The following is a 20,808-nucleotide window of genomic DNA, read 5'->3' as shown; positions in this document are numbered from 1 at the left end:
TCCGTAGACATTTCCGACAGGGGTGGGAGGAACAAACCGCTGTCTTTCAAACTGTCTGTGTATATAGGCCAACGCTCTGACCAATCAGCGCAACAGTGACTGTGACGTAGTCAGAGCGACAGAAAGCAGTGGAGGAGACCTTGAAATAAAAAATAATTTTTCAAAATGCGTATTAATTAATAAACAGGTTCTAGATATTAAGAAGTTTGGAGATAATGACCACAAGTTTGGAGTCTGTACCACATACTTAACATACACTTATTTTTTTCAAGGGTTTGCTTAAACTGTTTGAGAGTTTTTATTTAGTGGTGTTTGGTGAAATAATTTCCCTTAAATTTAAAATAACGGGAAAATAAGAAACAATCAAAAAGTAAATGTTTCAAAGCTGTTTATTAATTCTTCATACTGCACAAACTAGCCCCATCCTTTTGGCTATGAGCGGAGCCAGCTGGTAGATCAGACTTTTGCCATAGCTGGTCGGCAAAACAGCGAAAACGTCCTTCTTGAAAAGGAATGAGCGGAGAGCCTCTTCCTGCTCATGTTTCAACGAAAACTCCAAGTCTAACTCTTCTAAAACTGATTCCAAAGCGGAGTCAAACGCGTGCTGTTCACTAGCCGTAGCCATCTTTCCTGTTGTGCTTTCTCCAGCGTCACGCAGCTTTGTAGTCACTCCTGCAAAAGCCTGCCCAAAGAATCCAAACAAAAACCTTGCGTTGTGATTGGCGGGCACGATTTGATGCCCGGGGTGTTTGTTTTATATGGTGCAAGGCTAGACCCATTCGCTAGGCAAAAATATTTTTAGCCGTTAGGCGGGTGGGTCTAGTTTACTAGGCTAGCTATCTGTGGTCAAAAAAGCACTTTTTCTAAATGACACGAGTAATTTTGCTAAATATGACGCATATTGCCATACATTCACCAAAAATAACTATCACCAAATTTTTTTTTGCATGGTAAATAGAGCTATCACAGGGCTACAATAAACAACCAAGTTTATTTAGTCAAGCCTTTTGATATTGAAGTGTTAAATGTGATTTTTAGCTTGCGTACCCTGATTGTAAAACAACCCATAAATATATAAAAGATGCATTTCCAAAATTATTAGATTTACATGTGTATCCCAGAGGATTACTGGTACCCATGAATGTGGATTGTGAGAAGTCATCATATTTCTACATTGGCTGTTTGTCATTATTGAACTTTACTGCCATCTACTGGATTTTTAGATGTATGACATCCTTCAGCGCAGACTTCTGCCACATTAGCAAAAAGGGGAAATAAAAGGTAGCCAAGATCACTATCAAGCTAAATTAATCCAGAAGGGGATGTTTGCGTGTTTAATTACAGGGCCAAGTAGCAGGTGGCCGAACATTAGGTTAAATATAAATATTTATATCATGTAGTTGATGATAGCTTGGGGGGGGGATAAGGAAAGGCAACTTCTTGGCAAATTTAACAAAAGATGCGTTCTTGATGACCCCAGGGTCAGTGGTCTGTCTGCAAAACCAGGGCGTGAGGATAAGTTCTTAGCGTCGACAATCTCGCCAACCATTCAGCTATTAAGGTAGTTGAGAGCCAAATACCGAGTGCGTAGATGCGTCCTTGGTGGGTGGTGACTCCCAGTGCACTGCGCCGGTGTCTCATTGACGAGATGAAGGTCCAGCTGTCCATCTCCACATCGTTACGCTCCACTGTGTTCAGCTGATTGGTGCCATCATAGCCGCCCATTACATAGATGTGGTTACTCAACGCGCACACACCTGAGGAAACTGATTACAGTGAATGACTTGACAAGACAAAAAAAAAAAAAAAGTATTACCCAATACACAGGGTGCTGGGGGAGGAGAAGCTTATGATCAAATGAACTTCCTTGTTTTTTTCTGACCTCCAATGATTTGATTTTTATCTCGAATTAAAAGGCTGTTACTGTGATTGAGTAAATGGAACCTTGTTGCAGACGAATCATGACCATGCAGGAATATGTACACTGTGTTCCAAGTTATTATGCAACAAGTGTTTAAGAGTGGTAAGATATTTTTTGTTTGTCAGTTAAACTCATGAATGGTAATGTGTATCAGGGCTCTGTATATCACTGAAACCAATTGAAGACACCTGTGCTAATTAGTTTGGCAGGTGAGTCCAATTAAAGGGGAAACTACTAAAGAAGGTTGTCCCACATTATTAAGCAGGCTACCATTTTCAACCAAAATGGGCAAGAAAAGGGACCTGTCGGCTGCTGAAAAGCAACAAATAGTTGAATGTTTGGGTCAAGGCATGGCAACAATCAAAATTGCCAAGAGACTTCATGGCGATCATCGCACTATCAAGAAGTATGTAGCTGATTCAGAGCACGCACGTGTGCGTGCTGATAATGGAAAATCCAGGACTCTTTCCTACAGGCAAATACGTTGGATCAAAAGAGCAGCTGTAAAAATGCCCTGTCATAGCAGCAGACAAGTTTTTGAAGCTGCTGGTACCTCCAACGTGCCCCGAACAAGAAGATGCAGGGTCCTCCAGGGGTTTGCAGCGGTGCGTAAGCCATCGTTTCGACCTCCCCTATCCATTGGACACAAGCAGAAACGGCTCCAGTGGGCCAGGCAATACATGAAGACTGACTTCAAAACTGTTCTGTTCACCGATGAACGTCGTGCAACCCTCGATGGTCCAGATGGATGGAGTGGTGGATGGTTGGCTGACGGCCACCCCATGCAAACAAGGCTACGGCGCCAACAAGGAGGTGGTGGAGTGATGTTTTGGGCTGGAATCATGGGGAGAGAGATTGTCGGCCCTTTTAGGATCCCTGACGGTGTGAAGATGACATCCATAACGTATGTGGAGTTCCTCAAAGAACACTTCCTGCCATGGTTCAAAAGGAAGAATCGTGCTTTTTCGAAACAAGATCATTTTCATGCATGACAATGCACCATGTCATGCTGCAAAGAATACATCTGCATCTCTGGCTGCAATGGGCATCAAAGGAGACAAACTTATGGTGTGGCCCCCATCCTCCCCTGGCCTCAACCCTATTGAGAACCTTTGGAGCATCATCAAGAGAAGTGTTTATGATGGTGGGAGGTAGTTCACATCTCAACAACAGCTCTGGGAGGCTATTCTGTCCTCATGCAAGGCAGTTCCAGCAGATACTATCCAAAAACTGACCAATTCAATGGATGGAAGACTTGAGAAGGTCCTTTTCAACAAGGGGTCCTATGTTCAGATGTGACCTCACTTGCGATAATGTTTTGATTTAAATAGTGTTTGATTTCAGTTACATTTCAGTTAGTCATGACCTGCTAATGTTTCTAATTTCACACATGACCATTTTTTGTTCTTTATGACAATAAAATGTTTGGAAACTCAATTGTGCGTAATAATTTGGAACATGCATTTTGGGTGCATTTGTGTTTTTTATTTCTTAAAAATTTACTGTTATCATTGGGAGGTTCGTTCAAAAACATTTGAATTGTACTCTAATGGTTGATGACTGGAAAATCATGATGACTGCCATTAATATAGATAATTTAGGAAAATCTGAGAAAATATGATTTGCATAATTTGGAACACAGTGTAGTTAATGACTGAACCAAGAGTTATGTTTTTTTTTTTTTTAATTAAAATAAAAGGAAGGTTAGGAAGTGTCTAAGAAGTTTCTGCTTATTGTAAACAAGCAGAACTCGTGTTCAGTCATAGTATTCAACCAACCAAATAAACATGAATTGAATAAATCCAAGTCAATAAGTTAGGAATAAAACCTTGACAGGGTGTGCTATAACAGGAAAATGATCAGTGACCCCAAAGCATGCCACAGTGCATCTCGCTGGACGAGTAAGAAGTCGTCCAACAATCCAGCGAGGACTCACCTGCTCCGCTGCGGACAGTGTTCATGGGTGCCGTGCTCCTCCATTCGTCTTTCTCGGGGTTGTAACACTCCACTGAACTCAGACGATGCGTTCCATCAAACCCACCCACAGCGTAGAGGAGGCGGTTAATGACAGCCACGCCCACCCCTATTCGCCGGGTCAGCATGGGGGCCACCAGCTGCCATGAGTCTCTGTCTGGGTCATATCTGCATGGAAGGCGCACACAATCAGTGGAGCTCAAACACAGAGCCTTACATAAGTATTCACTCCCTTGAACTTTTTCACAGGTTGTCGTCTTACGACCTGGGGTTGAAGTTAACTCAATCGGGATTGCACGTCATGATTTCTACACAAGTATTGAAGAATACTTCCATGTTGAACACTGCACATCAAATCCATGATACAAAAAAAAATGGAAAGAATATGCCAAAGCCTGCTTAGAGAAAGGCGTCCACCAAAAACCAGTGAAGATGGGATTAGTCAAAGAATCAACCAAGACCCCAAAGGTAATTCTGAACACTACAAAATGTGGGAAAGTTCAAGGGGGTGAATATTTATGCATGTCAATTTATTTCCATACTCTTTGCCACTGGAATAACGACACTTCCTGTTTAGCCAGTATGAATGTGTATCACTGTGATTCTCAAAACGGTGGAACGTTTTCTTCATAAAGGTGAGATGTAGGAGAGTAACGAAACAAACAGCAATTGCTTTTACGTTCTGTTACATTATTAGATATTGGGTTGGGAAACAGTAGATTTTAGGATCTATGCTGTAATAACAGACAAATGCTTTAATAGTATTAGTGAGAGTGCTTTTGCCTATTGGGGCCGACACGCTTTCATTTCATGCTGACGCTTTAAATTTGCCAACTTTTTTTTTTTTTTCCCCCTCCAACACTTGCTGAAAAAAAAAAAAAATCACGTCAGATTTCCACCTTGCAATGTCTGTTTGGGGCATGTTTTGCAGGAAAATCAGTGTTTTGGGCTGGTTTACTGCCATGATGCACTCAGGCAGACCAGAAATACCCCTGGGAAATCCCTAATCACAACAAACACCCTTGGTCACTTTGCTGCTGCACTGGTACCATGACGCTTCGGTGCGTGGGCGAGCATCCTTGCAGTGATGTCACATGGACCTTACCAACCGTCACTACCCTATGCCTGGGGGACAAACGAACTTTGTTCGCATATTGAAGCCAAGCGAAGGTGTCCAGTGTCTGTTGCTGTTGCCTGAAGAGAACTACAGCTAAAAAAGCTCTACTACTGGATTACTTGGATAATCTTAGTCAGAAAGAAGCAAAGGATAGATATACGCAGACATTTACACTAATTGTTCAAAAGTTTGGGGTCACCCAGACAATTTTGTGTTTCCCATGAAAAGTCACACTTTTATTTACCACCATAAGTTGTAAAATGAATAGAAAATATAGTCAAGACCTTTTTCTGGCCATTTTGAGCATTTAATCGACCCCACAAATGTGATGCTCCAGAAACTCAATCTGCTCAAAGGAAGGTCAGTTTTATAGCTTCTCTAAAGAGCTCAACTGTTTTCAGCTGTGCTAACATGATTGTACAAGGGTTTTCTAATCATCCATTAGCCTTCTGAGGCAATGAGCAAACACATTGTACCATTAGAACACTGGAGTGAGAGTTGCTGGAAATGGGCCTCTATACACCTATGGAGATATTGCACCAAAAACCAGACATTTGCAGCTAGAATAGTCATTTACCACATTAGCAATCTATAGACCCCTTTCACTGACGTCACCCGAAACCGGAAGTAAACAGACCCTGCGCCATTTTGGAAGACCAACAAACTTGTGATAAGGGGATAATAACGGCAGCGGTATGTGAACCCACGAGAATAAAGTGGAGTGGCAAACGACTTAAACAAACAAATCTGAGCTGTTTTATTTATGATTTATTGGCCCAACAGTAGACTTGAAAGAAACCTGTGTGAGACTTGGCAAAAAACTGTGGATATAATGGATAAGTCTGTGCATGATCTGCGGACACTTTGAGGTAAGCAAACGCAAGAAATTCAGATTTAAAACATGCTAAAGTGGCCCCAAGTTGATAACTGTATGAGGAGCAAGCCTCCCAGACCTCTACAATTTAATAATAATAATAATTTAGGATTGTTTGGGGCTTGCTCGCTGCTGCCAGGTTGGTTGTTGAGTAGCCTGACTTTTTTTCCCCTTGCGTGTGGTATCATTGTTGACGCGAGGTTGTTTTTTGAACATGCCAATGCGGACACGATTTCCCCTGATGAGTTATGACTTCAGACGCGATGCGTGTGTGGAGTCCGCGTGATATGTGCGTAAGATAGGCTTCTCATGTGTTTGGAGATCCGCGCTCCGAGACAAGCGCAAGCACACACACACCCAAGGGAAAAAAAGGGGCCCCCCGAAAATATCGGCATAGTTCGAACACTGAGTGTAGGCACTGGGTGTAAACAACAAATAGTTTACAATGTCTGGGTAGCAAACAGATGGCAGAATTGGTGTCAGGTCCTCCTTATGTTTCCATTCTCCCTTGCCGCGAGTCTTATCATATGGGTCAAACCCATCAATCACAGCCAGTTTCTCCACATACCGTGCCCTTTCTGCAGCTGGTAATGTACTCACGTAACCAGAATTATCATCCATCGTGTCACTTTACTCTCGCTCGTACTTTGTTTTATATTGTGAGTGCATGTACTTGGTCTTCCAGTATGGCGCCTAACAAAATCTCGCGGCGCGGTGACGTCATGTGAAAGGGGTCTATAGAGTGTATTTCTGATTAGTTTAAAGTGATCTTCATTGAAAAGAACAGTGCTTTTCTTTCAAAAATAAGGACATTTCAAAGTGACCCCAAACTTTTAAATGGTAGTGTAGGTTATTAGCGGTTATGATCTGTACAAAATTCCTCGAAACGACTGGAGTGACGGTGCAGATTTGTGGCCTAATGTTAGCATTAGCTACATGTCGGAATGTACCTTCTTTTTCCCCGAAGAGTCCTGACCGGGAAGAACAGTTTAATTTAAAAAAAAAAAACACGCAAGGAAACCTTCTTTGCATAAAGACTTACCCCTTGATATCAGCTTTTGGGAACAGAATGTTGCGAAAGCCAGAGTATTTACTCTCAAAGGGCTCTGACCTGAACTGTTGGCAAGATGGTATTCCTGGCTTTGTGTCTCAACAACCCCAAGGACGTCTAGTTACGAGCTATTTGCATGCTATCATTTATACAGTGACGCTTATTATTGTTAAAACGATATCCGAAGTGGTGGATTTTTTTTTTTTTGCTAAGATTATTTTATCTAATAGTGGCTGGTACCATAATTACAATATGTATTATAGTCGCAGTATTATTGCTCAAACATGTTTATTCTAAGGTGCTTTTGGTGTTTGACATTCAGTAGGCCAAAGTATAAAGGGCATTTGTACAGTAATGAGCGGGTTTTTTTTTTTTAAAAATAAACTGCAGCAGAACTCATTTAAACGTTTGGTTCGTGGTGTTCCGGCAGTGGTTCAGGTAATAAAACAGCATTATTATATAATACACTCTTGTCACATGATGACTTTATTGCTCAGGTGAACCCCATGCTGCAAACCACAGTATCACAGACCTCCACTTGTTGCAGCAGCTTTTTCAACCATGTGAACAGTAAAGACCATGTCAGTACCACCAGAAAATGCTTGTAAAAGTCACCAGATGCCACCAAAACAGCCCCCCAGACATCCCCAAAGAGAAGGGGGAACCCCTCCCCCGCATGCCTCCACCCTATGGGCTACGCAGGGTGGCCGATGGCCCCCCAAAAGTTAGGGCTTTATTTTAATCCTGGAGAGAACACTGATATTGTATTACATTACAGGCATTTAGCAGACGTTCTTATCCAGAGTGATGTACCCGGAGCAGCTGGGAGTTAGGTGCCTTGCTCAAGGTTCACTTCAGCCATTCCTGCTTGTCCAGGGAATTGAACCAAAACCCTTCTGGTCCCAAAGCTGCTTCTCTAACCATTAGGCCATGGCTTCCCCTGACAAATTGATGTAGAGCAAATTCCTAATAATACCTAGTTTCTCTTCCTTATTCTTTTAAATTGGTTATTTCTTTGAGGCCCATCATTGGACTTGCGCACATGCCACTTCCTTCTCATGTGGGTGAATCATAGCGCGGGGGGGGGGAGGAGAAGAAACAAACAAAGGGAGCAAATGAGCAAGAGAAAAAGAAAGTAGAAGGGGGGGAAAGAAAGAAACAAAGGGAACAAATGAGTGAGAGGAGGGAGAAACAGAGAAAGGCAGCAAACGAGTAAGAAAGGAGGAGTGCGCAAAAGAGTGAGCAAGAAAAGGGAGGGGGAGAGAGAGAGCGCGAGAAAGGGGGGAGAGGGCGAGAGAGAGCCAGTGAAAAAGAAAGGGAGAGAGAGGAGGGAGAGAGCGAGAAAGGGGGAGAGTGCAAGAGTGCGTGGGGAGACAGACGGTGAGAAAGAAAGGGGGAGAGAGAGCGCAAGGGAGAGAGAGCAAGTGAGAGAAAGGGGGAGAGCATGAGCAAAAAAGGAGAAAAAGGGCGAAAGCAAAAGGGAGAGATGGCAAGAGAGAAAGGGGGAAGTGGGAGAAAGGGCGAGCAAGAGAAAGTGAGCAACAGAGAAAGGGAGAGAGATGGCGAGAGAGAAAAGCGGAAAAGAGTGAGGGAGAGAAAGGGAGAAGAGACAGAGGGAGAAAAAGCTAGTGAGACAGAAGGGGAAGAGAGATAGCAAGAGAAAAGAGTGATGGGAGAGAGAGAGAGAGAGAGAGAGAAAGAAGAGTGTGAGCGAGGAGAAAGGGAGGAGAGAGCGCGAGACAGCAAGAGAAAGGGGAAAAAAGAGAGGAACAGGGCAAGAGAAGGTGCGAGCAAGAGCGAAAGATTAAAGAAACAGTAAGGGAGAAGAGAGATAATGAGAGAAAGGAAGAAAAGAGAAGGAGCGAGCGAGAGAGAAAAGAAACCGAGCAGGCGAGAAAGAAGGGGGGGGGGGGAGGGAGTGAGCGCGCGCCATTTCAGAAATCTGTTTTGTACGAGGGCAGTATGACACAGTAGAACTGACTTTGTGATGTATTTGGGACCAAGTTTGTCCCCCAAATCCTTTGTAGACTCAGAGTACTGAAACACGTACTGAAAAACACCTGAACAGAAACGGCAGTATTTTTCGAATTTAATCGGGCGAGCGGATGCTTACGGTAAATCTTTCACTCAAAATAAAGTGCTCTTGTATAGAATAACGTAAAAATAACTGCCTTGTTGTACGAATCTTTAAGTCCAGTTGAAGGTCCACTTCTGTCTGCTGCCTGGACATCAACTTCACCTTGTCCATCAGTGAAAGGAGTCCGTCCCAGACCCGCCACCGAACAGGGATTATTTTGGTGATGGCTCATTTTCAGCAGCAGTGACGTTTTTACTGAAATAGTCGAGTATAGCACTGATACAAGAGCAGATGTTCTGGCATCGCTAAAAAGAACATCCTAGCAGGCACAGAGGAAAAAAATGAAGGTGCACCAAGAAACAATGAGTCAGATGTGACTCGTGATTAATAATAAGCAGCTCTTTTATCTATTTATTTATTTATTTTCTAAACCAACTAAGAGAGACACCGGTCCCACCCACTTGCTTTGAATTGCCTGACTAGACCGAGACTTGTAAATTCACAGGTCAAGGTTCAGGTAAATCAGGTCAGCGTGAAACGAAAGCAACTTCACAAAAGCTACCGAAAGCAAATGTGTGGCTTCCACATCCTTTCCCTTTTGAGTGAATCGCCTGCTCTGACTGAAAAAGCAGAAAACAGAAGCACCTTATTCTTCCTGCTGGATTGAAAAACAGTCGAATAAACCGTCTATGCTTTTGATCAGAAACTGACAGTGATGAACATTTTTAAAGTCTAAATCTACGCAATTTCCTCGCAGTAATTCCTCAGTGATCATCTTTGACAGTACAGAGTTGTTCTCTTTCCTCACCTCTCTACGCTGTTATGATGGATGCATCCATGCGAGCCCCCAACGGCGTAGATCATACCATCAATTACTCCGATGCCAATTCGGTTCCGGGGGACGCTCATTGGGGCGCACGGGAGCCAGCAGTTGTTCATCGGGTTGTAGCAGTCCAGTGTGTTGGAGTCCATGTTGCCATCAGGCGCGTTGTTCCTTCCTCCAACAGCGTAGAAGAGCCCGCTGATCACGCACGCTGCCAGGCCACTGCGGGGCACCTGCAGATCCGCCAGACGCAGCCAGGTGCCAGTTCCCGGGTTAAATGCCTCGAGGTAGCACAGCGACTGGCGGAAATAGCCGCCTGCTGTGTAGATGAGCTGCGGTACCTTCGGTGTGCGGCAAGCCACTGCCTTGGTGGGCTTGTGCAGGGTCAGGTCCTGAAAGATCTGTGCTAGATAGTCCTTGCTCTGTGCATCCCACTCGAAGTGCTCGAGCTGGCGCTGCAGGAAGTGCGGCGGAAGCGAGTGGCATCGCACGGCTTGGAGCAGCGCCTGCACGTAGGGTCGCCGCTCGTCACGCTCATACTGCACCCACGCCACGCATGCATGGTACACCTCAGACTCGCAGCGTACGTTCAGCTCGTCACGGCTGATCAGTGTTACCAGCTGGCACGGAGAGAGGTTAAAGAACTCCTCCTGCGTCGCCACCTGGTGGAGCACAGGAAACAAAGGGGGAAGGAGTAGTAATTGTTTTGAACCATTTGAATTCAAGTTCTGCAAACCGATGTCGCCAGTCAGCCTGTGCTGTCCAAACTTCTTTACTTTATGACCTATCGTGACGGATTCTAAGTGACTGACTGACTTGTGCTCCTCCAGTATTTTAGGTGTGCAAATCTTACTTTCACCCCCATTGTGCAAATACTACATATTGCTTCGTTAAGACTCCATAGCTTGCCTCAACTGAGTCTTACCCCATGTCCGAAATTGCTCCCTACTCACTATATAGGGTACTATATAGTGAGGACGCCATTTTGTAGTGCTGTTCGAAACCTTAGCGAGGATTATGTATCCCACAAGGCATCACGAAAAGTAGTGTACAACCGATGGTCACTAACCAAAGCAATATATCCCATCATGCATTGCAGTCGCGCTGAAAAATCAAATTAAGTCTCAAATTTGATTTAATAAAAGGCAGCGGCAAAGAAGAAAGTATTCAGCATTGATTTAAAAAAAAAAACTGAAAGATGCAGGTACTTTGTCCTGATTAATGTAGGAAATGCGCTCAGGATAATATGTACATCACACAAATACATGGACGTGTTTATTTTGAAACGCCACCAGCCGACTGATCTGCCACGTTTTAATTGTGCGACAGTAATGACGTAAATACCAGCGCAACGGAAAGCATTTTTTTAATTTTACCAACGAGCTCACTATATAGTAATTCCCTATGTTGGGAGTAGTGAACGAGTGAGCGATTTCGGACACAGGGTTAATAGGGTGCATCAGTTGCCCTCACTTTCATAAAATCTGATGCATTTTTGTTTGGGTGTTCCTTTTCACCAATAAAGACATCCTGTAAAATTTTTTTTGACCATATTCAAAAGTCTAATGGTGGCACCATGAGATTAATTTTTTGCCAAAAAATGCTTATTTTATGTTTTCACGTAAGGTTTGAATCACAATGTTGGACTCCATTTATTGATTTCTTGTGACCCAGAGATCATGTTAAGAACCTTTGCAAGGGGTTGAGAAGCATTAATGTGATTCATAATACATTTGTATTGTTTAAAAGTAGTTGAACAATGATTCAATGAACAGCTAAAACTCAAACTGTGCTTGATAATATATTTAGAATATGTACTAAAAATGTGTATCTAAGATATTTGGTATACTCTATAAGGTGCCATAATCAGGGTGTCTACAGGTTTGTCCAAGTTAAATTTAAGACTTTTTTTCATACCATGTTCCAAAAAAAATTTAAGACCAAATCTAAAGTCACGCAAAAACGTACTCTTTTGGAAAAAAAAAAAAAAAAAAACTATATAATTTAATTAGTGCTGTCAAGCGATTAAAATATTTAATCGCGATTAATGTCGCGACTGTCATAGTTAACTCGCGATTAATCGCAATTTAATCGCACATTTTTGTCACATGAAAAACCATTGTAATTCTCTTACCAGCATAAAAAAGTGAATGGGCTTGCTCACCGTTTGAACTACGGGGGTACTCGGGGGATCCGAGATCCCCTGAAACAGACATGAGATCCCTTGAAAACATGATTTGGGAAATGTTGGGGGGGTCTCTAAAATATTGGCAAAATGATGTTTAGTGACATAGCAATCGTGTGTAACGGGAAGCATTTGCATATCCGAAGTGAGCGCGCGATGGAGATCCGCGCTCTGAGACAAGCGCAAGCACCCCAAGGGAAAAAAAGGGACCCCCCGAAAATATCGGCATAGTTCGAACACTGGTAGTACCAATTTTATTTTTTATTTTTTTTTTATTGCAGAGCATAACACGTCTTGTCACAGCCACTGCAAAGTCGGGCTGGAGTCGCCGATGGGAAAACGAAACCTAAGCCGAGCACCGTGGCTCTTTGTCCCGAGGCGCGGGGCTAGCGCGCCCTGCCCGCACTGGTTCTTTGGGGGGGAGGGTAGAGGACTCTGGCTGTGCGGGGCGTGGCATTACAATCTAGCTGCTATCGTTTTTCTAAGCAAAATCTCTGTTCCAAGTTCCTGGCAGTTTCAAAAGCTTATGAAAAACCTACATCATGTCACAGAGCGTTAATCTCACGATAAAAAAAATTATCGCCGTTAAAATTGAGTCAACTTAACGCGTTAATAACGCGACATTTTTGACAGCACTAAATTTAATGTAACTTATTGTTCTTGTAAACATTCACCAGAAAACACTATTCTAGTAGAATTACTTCATTTCTTTTCCTTGACAGGCATTCACACACTCAGAACGCAATATAAGGATCGGATAAACTTCTAACTATGTGACAATCAGAATGCAGTCACAGCGTTTGAATCCAATGTAACACTGAAAATGTGAATGAAGTCACACACCGAATCCAATGCAACAGTTTTTTTTTTTTTTTAATTATTTTCTCTGCTTGGGGAGTCACATTGTAAGCAGAATTGTTCAATTCTTGGAACGATACCCACACACAAACAATACTATTCTCTCACATGCATGCAATAGAATATATATTCTCTCTCTCTCTCTCACACACACACACACACACACACACACACACACAATTCTCTTACATCTCGCAGACCCATCCTCTTCTCCACGACCGTTAGTGGTGGCAGCGCTGAAGTCGGATATTTGAGGCTGATGCTCGCGGCCTTTAGCAAAAGCAATGTGCTTGGCGCTCTTCATATGAGAGTCCACCGCTCTTATCCCCATTGTGCCCAACTTAAAAGTCTTACAGCATGCTACACAGTATGCCTCGTTGGCATCTTTGGGTACAGCTTTCAGCCACCACGAGTATTTTGCATCTTGCAGCCAGTTATCATTCAATTTACATTTACCCATTGTGGCTCGGACTACCCTCCATCAACAGATCAGGCACTGAGTGGTTGTCAAGCACGCGTGTGTCTAGCAACCGGTGGATTCGGAGCCTGCGCAGTATAATTGTGAGCATCAAAAACGATTAAACTTTTTTTCTCCAGCCAAAGTGTACCACATTTTAACGATATGACTGAGTAAAATCTCCATAAATTTAAGATTGAAAATTTAAGACCACGGGGTTTGAAATTTAAGACTTTTTAATGGCCTTATTTTAGGAAAATTAAATTTAAGACTTTTTAAGGACCCGCGGCCACCCTGATAATGTTTCATGAAAAGTGATCGAAATTGTCATAAAAGTCATAAAATAGCAGCTTTTTCCATAACTGAGCTCCTGGTGCCACCATTAAACTTTTGAATTTTGTCAAAATATTTCACCCAGTGTGTTTTCTTACCAAAAGGAACATAAAGACAAAAATGCATCATGATCGGAGACACTTTTCATTTTTAGGGGGCAACTGATGCACCCTAAAGGCCAATTTATGCTGACAATGCAGTCCTCGCAGATGGCGTCGCAGATGGCGTCTGCGTAGCCCCCCCACCTTCGCAGGCGCTCTGCGCGCACCTCCCAAAAATTGTGACCAGCGCAGAAGCCTCGCAGACAGCGTCGCAGACAAGAGGGCTCTGATTGGTCCACTCTACATCCGCTGTACACACACTTCCGCTTCCCTGCTTTCCCGGTTTGGTTTGTTTTCACGACCGCCATTTTTAAAAACACGAGCGAAGATGGAGCAGCACGAAGAGCGGTTGATCGAGGAAGTGAAGTACGTACATCTATACGACTCCAGTTCTAATCATTATAAGTAACCGGAGGATAAACACTCCACTAACCACACCCACCAACTACTCCTAGCGATTTCGTGACTTCGCGCCCCCTTGCGTTGTGGTGGTGAATGACATTGCGCACGCCTATTACTCCCCGCTCAACGATAAATTACAACTGTCTGCGAAAAGCTATCTGCGAAAGCCTTGTCGCAAGAGCATGCAGAGGCCCTAAGGCTTGGGTGGCCAACCCGCGGCTCGCGAGCCGCATGCGGCTCTTTGCCCGGTGTCATGCGGCTCTTACGTTCATATCGAAGTTTGTGTTTGTGTTTTTTTTTTATGTGCGTGTGCGCTTTGCTTGAGTTCAGTATGGTATTTTCGTCAAATGCATCTTCGCTTTGCTTGGGTATATTACGGTATTTTCAGGTCATGTCAAATGCGCATGTGCGTGAGATAATCGCTAAGTTTTTGGGCAAGGTGTATCTTGTGTCAAGTAGCCTCTCAAAATGGCAATGAAAAAATGCACAGCAAAACGAAAATATGAAGACGAACATGGGATATTTTTAACAGAGTGGGAGAATTTATACTTTTTTGTTGAACGTAATGGCAAGCCATTCTGCCTTATATGTCAGTCGTCATTAGCTCATTTCAAAGCTTCCCGCCTCCCTGAATAAGCAAGGAGCCAGATATGCAACACTAATTGAAAACCTGCACGAACGCTTTGTAACCCGGTTCCGTGATATACAACTGAAAAGGCCACAGGTTACGTTCCTTGTCGACCCATTCAATGCGGAGATGGACTGTTTGAAAGCCCCGCTAGTCACAGATGAGGCTGCGGCTGAGTTGGAGATGATCGATCTTCGTGAGGAAGACCAACTGAAACCTGTTTTGAGGGAAGGCACCATTGAGTTTTGGAAAAGTGTGCCATTGGAAAAATACCCGAATGTGAAACGGGCTGCGCTTAAGATACTGTCAATGTTTGGGTCAACATACGTCTGCGAGTCTGTGTTCTCTACCATGAAACACGTGAAGTCAAAGCATCGTTCTGTTCTGACTGACACCCATGTGAAAGAACTGCTTCGAGTGGCAACGACGGAATACAAGCCAGATTTGAAGAGGATTGTTCAAGGCAAGGAATGTCAGAAGTCCCACTAAGCAACATGCATAGTAAGTGCACACAATATTGATTGCTGTAAATGACTGGCCTGTGGTATTAGTACTGACTGAAGGAGTAAATTTCTCTCATGTTGGCGTGTGACATTTACTATTAATCTGGCTGAGCAGAGGTGCGTGCGTGAGCGTGTGTGTCTGTGAGGGAGAGCGCGGGGGGGGGGCGATGTTCATGTGCGGTCATGTGTATGGTGCGGCTTTTTTTTTGGTAATGCCATGAGTCCCACTAAGCAGCATGCATAGTAAGTGCACACAATGTTCATTGTTAAAAATGACTGGCCTCAGCCTGTGGTCTTAGTACTGTAGGAGTAAATATGTTGGTGTGTGACATTTACTATTAATCTGGCTGAGCAGAGGTGTGTGTGTGTGTGTGTGTGTGTCTCTGTGTGAGAGAGAGAGAGAGAGAGGAAGGGATGGGTGATGTTCGTGTGCCCATGTGTATGATGTGGCTCTTTGCGGTAATACAGTAAAAAATGTGGCTCTTGGTCTCCAACTGGTTGGCCACCCCTGCCCTAAGGGTTAAACTGGTGTGTGTGTGTGTGTGTGTGTGTGTGTTTGATGGGTCACATGGATAAGCTGTTGATATTGATGGCAAGACAATCCTAGCATTCAGAAAGAGTGAAACTATTTTACAAAAAAATCTTATTGGATGTCGGTGCACAGTACACTATTGTAGACGTGACTTTGGAGCCGCTTATTATTAAGTATTCATTTTTACTGAAGTGAAAGTAACCGCAGTCAGAAGCATATTTCCCCCACCCCCTTTTCAATGAATTGCCTTTTCTAGTGAATAAATACGATTCGTGTTTGATCTGACCACTTCTGTCCAAAATAAATCTGAAAAGGGGGGGTGGTGGGTTTTTTGTACTGCATTAGCTCCCTGGCTTCAGTGCAAACTCTGGATAAGGGGGGAAACCTTTTTGCAACTAGTATTTTTGGTCAAATAATACCCTTTTAAAAACACCAGTATCTAAATATCACCACGTCAAAAGAAGGTGTTGTTCTATGATGCGCAAGCTTCTGAAAAAGAACCGACAGTGTTTTTCATATGTCGCAAAACGTTTAACAAAAATGATGTTGGTCTTATGAGAAGTAAATGAAGTTGATTCTATTAAAAGTAGTCAAATTTAATTATTAATGAATGATCATAATTCCAGTAAACGAAGTGAAGATCAGCTGGATATCGGATCACTGCCAAGGTTTAGGCCAAGTGAGAAGAGGAACTAATCCTCTTCCTCTTGTCTGTAGTGGTATTCCTTCCTCTTGCAAATGAATACATTATGTATTATAGTGCCACTGACTCAACTACAGTACTCGGTGCCTTCACCGCACCTTGTGATGTGCGTCATGTGATTTAAAGTAAATGGCTTCTTTGGACACACCTTTATCAAGCAAGAAACTTTTACAGGAACATGGGTAATGCAGTAATACAGGTACGGCTACATTACATGCATATCCATGTGTATACAGGTTACCCCGACTGCGTTTCTAGACAGTATTCAATTTGTCTTTATTCCTATCTTGGAGGAAGTAAATTAAATTTTTTTTTTTTTTGGACATTATCCTTATTACTCGGATACTTTGGTTTATTTCACATTCATGGAAGGAATCTCTAGTGTTGGTGATAAATCTGTAACTAATTTTTCCGCCGTCATGGGAAAGTCCTCAGGATAAAGGCTTGTGTGTTTTCTGGGTAACATGACAAGCTGCATTCCTTTCGCGGTGTCCGAAATCACTCACCATATAGTGGACTATATAGTGAGGTCGCCATTTTGTAGCACTGTCTGAATGTATATCGAGAATTATTGTGGACTCATAGTATCCCACAATGCATCGTGAAAAGTAGTGTACAACCGATGGTCACTAACCAAGCAATATATCCCATCATGCATTGCGGTTGTGCTGAAAGAAGGGGGGGAAAAAAACAAGTGTTGGTGAATGGACGGAGGAAGAAACGCGTTATAAAACGGACATTCAAGTCCAATTAAAAATAGTAAGATAGGAAAAAAGCTAAAATGGAACAAGACCAATAAGTTACAGTGCAGAGCAAGGAAATAAGGCCAAATTAAAAAAAAAAAAAAGAAAAAAAAAAAAAGTGTGTTTCCGGTAACCCGACTGATCGAGAATTTCCGCGTTGAAATTGCCGACCGTAAAGTTTTTATTACAAATTTCCCTCGATATTTTAGTGTAAGCGGTGTTGTCATAATTTTTTGTTTCAACGCATTCAAGTTGTGAAAGAAACGATAAGTAAAATGTTTCGCCACTTCTATCAGCCCTCCTGCATAAACATGGAAGCGCACTTGTATACTGAAGGAGGAAGGGAAAACTGAGCCGAGCCGCCACTTTGAATCCTCATTCAAGGCTGTAATGCAAATTGCTTCCTTTTCAGTATACAAGTGCACTTCCATGGCAGGGAAAAACACTACGTTTTACCGCCTATGTAGCCCCCTATTTATACAAATAGGAGTCATTCAGGATTCAGCCATGTTTTTGCTCGACCCAAGTTCTACAGTAGGCTAGGCCGTCTGCTTTTAATGGAAGTAGCCTAGCCTAGGACGTTATTTTCATGTTATTTCTTGATAAGGTGTTTTCATGTTCTCATCTCATCATCTCAAGCCGCTTTATCCTGTTCTACAGGGTCGCAGGCAAGCTGGAGCCTATCCCAGCTGACTACGGGCGAAAGGCGGGGGTACAAGTCGCCAGGTCATCACAGGGCTGACACATAGACACAGACAACCATTCACACTCACATTCACACCTACGGTCAATTTAGAGTCACCAGTTAACCTAACCTGCATGTCTTTGGACTGTGGGGGAAACCGGAGCACCCGGAGGAAACCCACGCGGACACGGGGAGAACATGCAAACTCCACACAGAAAGGCCCTCGCCGGCCCCGGGGCTCGAACCCAGGACCTTCTTGCTGTGAGGCGACAGCGCTAACCACTACACCACCGTGCCGCCCCTGTTTTCATGTTATTACATGAAAATATCATGAAATATCGCTTCCGTAGATCATAACTCGAACTCTCGCGATATATATATTTTTTTATTCGTTTAAAGATTTAAAACACTTATTTTATGATGTGTGGTATAAAGGATTCTGTGCCAAAATACTATTTTGTAAGATGTTTACTTGTGTTAATTTTTTCGAACAAAATAAAAAAAAATTAAGGAAAAAAAAAACAAAAAAAACCTTTCCTACCTACCGACCTTATTTTAGTATTTCATGTTACCGGAAACACACTATTTTTTGGCCTAATCAAAAGCCTCAAATTTGATTTAATAAAAGGCAAAGAAAGTATTCAGCCTTGATTTTTAAAAAGAACTGAAAGATGCAGCAGACAAAGCACTTTGTATTTATTAAAGGGGAACTGAAGTCATTTCTAATTAATGTGTTATTCAATTACATTTTCGGTTTTATTAACCCTAGATCATGATTCGTATTGGCATATTATATTACACTTATCAGCCTTTTCGGTTTTTAGCCACATCGAATGTAGTTCGTTTGGTCCACGGCAGGCGTCGCTTATCCGCGCAATCTTCACGAGACTTCGAAGTGAAGTATCAGCGCCGCCATTTTGAAAACTGCTTACACAGCAGCCAGATCGCCATATAATTCCAATTTAGATTAATTTTGAGATTCGCCAGCTTCATCAGCGATGAAGTCGTATGGAATAATCTCCAAACCAACGTGGAGTAGAGAAGAGTTAGAAAGACGACAGGATAAGGACTAATCCATCGTGCTGGTATTTAACGCAATTACTGTCACACAATTAAAATATACCAGATCAGGTGGCTGGTGGGTTTTGAAAATAATAAATATCTGCGTGTATTGTTGTGATAAATGCATGTTATACTGGGCGCATTTCCCCACATAATCCTCGCTAAGGTTTCAGACAGCGCTACAAAATGGCGTCCCGACTATAACTTCTGGCTTGATTACGTCAGCATTTGAAGGAGGGCGCGCACGTCTTTTGACAACGTTGACAGATGTTGGTCGCTTTGATTTCCGCTGCACGTTCCGTCCTACGACGTCTCGCGCAGGTCTCGGCGAATCTCGTTTACGGCCATTGCTTTGACATATGGACTGATATTACATATTTCAAAACACTCATAACTTGCTACAGCAGGGAGAAAATAGCTATCAAAAATGCATTCATACATTTTATAAAATGAGAGAATTTTGATAAATTTGCCTTCGGTTCCCCTTTAATGCGGGAAATACGCTCGGTATAATATGTCTAAAAAAAACAAAACAATAATACATGCATGTATTTATTTTGAGAACCCACCACCCGACTGATCTGGCATGTTTTAATTTTAATTATGCCACAGTAATGATGTAAATAACGGCGCAGCGGCATGGTGTCAAAGTCATTTTATTTTAAGGCCATCCTTAAAAAAAAAAAAAAAAAAAAAATCCGTTTCCTGTCCACCGGGTGAGCAAAAAAATTTTCAGTAGGGAGGGAGGGATTTTTTTTTTTTTAATTGGATGGATAAGAAATCGCAATGCTGTTTGCTTTTTCTTTCAGTACTTTTTTTTTTTATTACAAAAGCAGACACATTTAATAAAATATGACAGTTTAATCAACTGAAACTTGTACAAAAACTTTAAGTTACCATTTTTAAATGCTGACTGCAACATTTGCAAAACGTTTACAAAGGTACTTAAAATGTCCGACACACGGACTTTTTGTAGTTCTAAATCGACCATTAGGCCTAGTTCGGATGAAATTACACTATTAAAATGATCACTGAATGATTTGTTTTTCTGAATCTTTACTGTTTTGTTGTTCGCTAGAATGCCATTTTGCGATTTCACACTTAAGCAAATGTTTAAAAACTCCGGATCTCCTTCCTTCATGGTGGCTGACATTTTTTTGTGCCGCACGGCGCATGCGCAGAACTGATTCAATTCTATATTCTGCGCGGAATGCAGGGCTTTCCGCAAGCACCGGCTGCCGGCCATACAGCCGACTACACAATTAAGTCCAGCCGGCTACTTTAATGACTATTATTTTTGTAGCCCACAGGCTCTAAATATTAATTTTTAATTTTAATAAAATTAAATGTTTATCTAACAGACTGACAATAATGTCAAACTGAACAGCACTCATTTAAGTTGTGATTCGTGCCGTTTGTACCGATAATAACTACAAATTTCCCGCAGACTTCGTTGATCAAGGGAGAGTAACTCATCCGCGGCCCCGACATGCGGTGTGTGTGCACGCGCACTCGGCGGAGGCAGTAGTGTGTCGGGGCCGTCGGAGGGAACAGAAGCAGAGATGACGCTTATTTTGTCTCCGGTAAACCAGTCTTCTCTCGTTCAATTACGTGCTGGCATCAAAAGACACCGTTGGTTGTAAATGAAACCAAACTGAGTGGTTGGAGTGTATTTTCAATGTTCGCTGAGCGTTTAATTGTGTAGCCGCCACTGCAGACCGTTGTCGTTGTTAATTCATAGCATGCTCAGCTGCGTGAATGTGTCATGCACCGAAAATA

The 20,808-nt window shown here is 42.6% G+C and overlaps 1 protein-coding gene across 7 annotated transcripts in view; it reads right to left on the bottom strand.

The window, feature by feature from the left end:
• keap1b (kelch-like ECH-associated protein 1b) overlaps positions 1–20,808 on the bottom strand; it is a 68,005-nt gene that overhangs the window by 12,936 nt on the left and 34,261 nt on the right. For 6 of the 7 annotated variants that reach the window (XR_009654496.1, XM_060918873.1, XM_060918876.1 and 3 more), the window contains 3 exons: positions 9,823–10,499; positions 3,858–4,063; positions 1,581–1,766 (listed from right to left, as the gene is read on the bottom strand). Coding sequence is in view for 6 of the 7 variants with exons in the window: in XM_060918873.1 (XP_060774856.1) it covers positions 1,581–1,766; positions 3,858–4,063; positions 9,823–10,499 (1,069 nt within the window). In the remaining variant the exon portion in view is untranslated. The remainder of the gene's footprint in view (positions 1–1,580; positions 1,767–3,857; positions 4,064–9,822; positions 10,500–20,808) is intronic. The other variant, XM_060918878.1, reaches the window with a different exon arrangement.

The sequence above is a fragment of the Neoarius graeffei genome, chromosome 4 (assembly GCF_027579695.1).
Source record: "Neoarius graeffei isolate fNeoGra1 chromosome 4, fNeoGra1.pri, whole genome shotgun sequence".
NCBI classification, from domain to species: Eukaryota; Metazoa; Chordata; class Actinopteri; order Siluriformes; family Ariidae; genus Neoarius; species Neoarius graeffei.
Note: the sequence above shows the minus strand (reverse complement) of the source record. Positions and strands in the feature narration are given on the sequence as shown.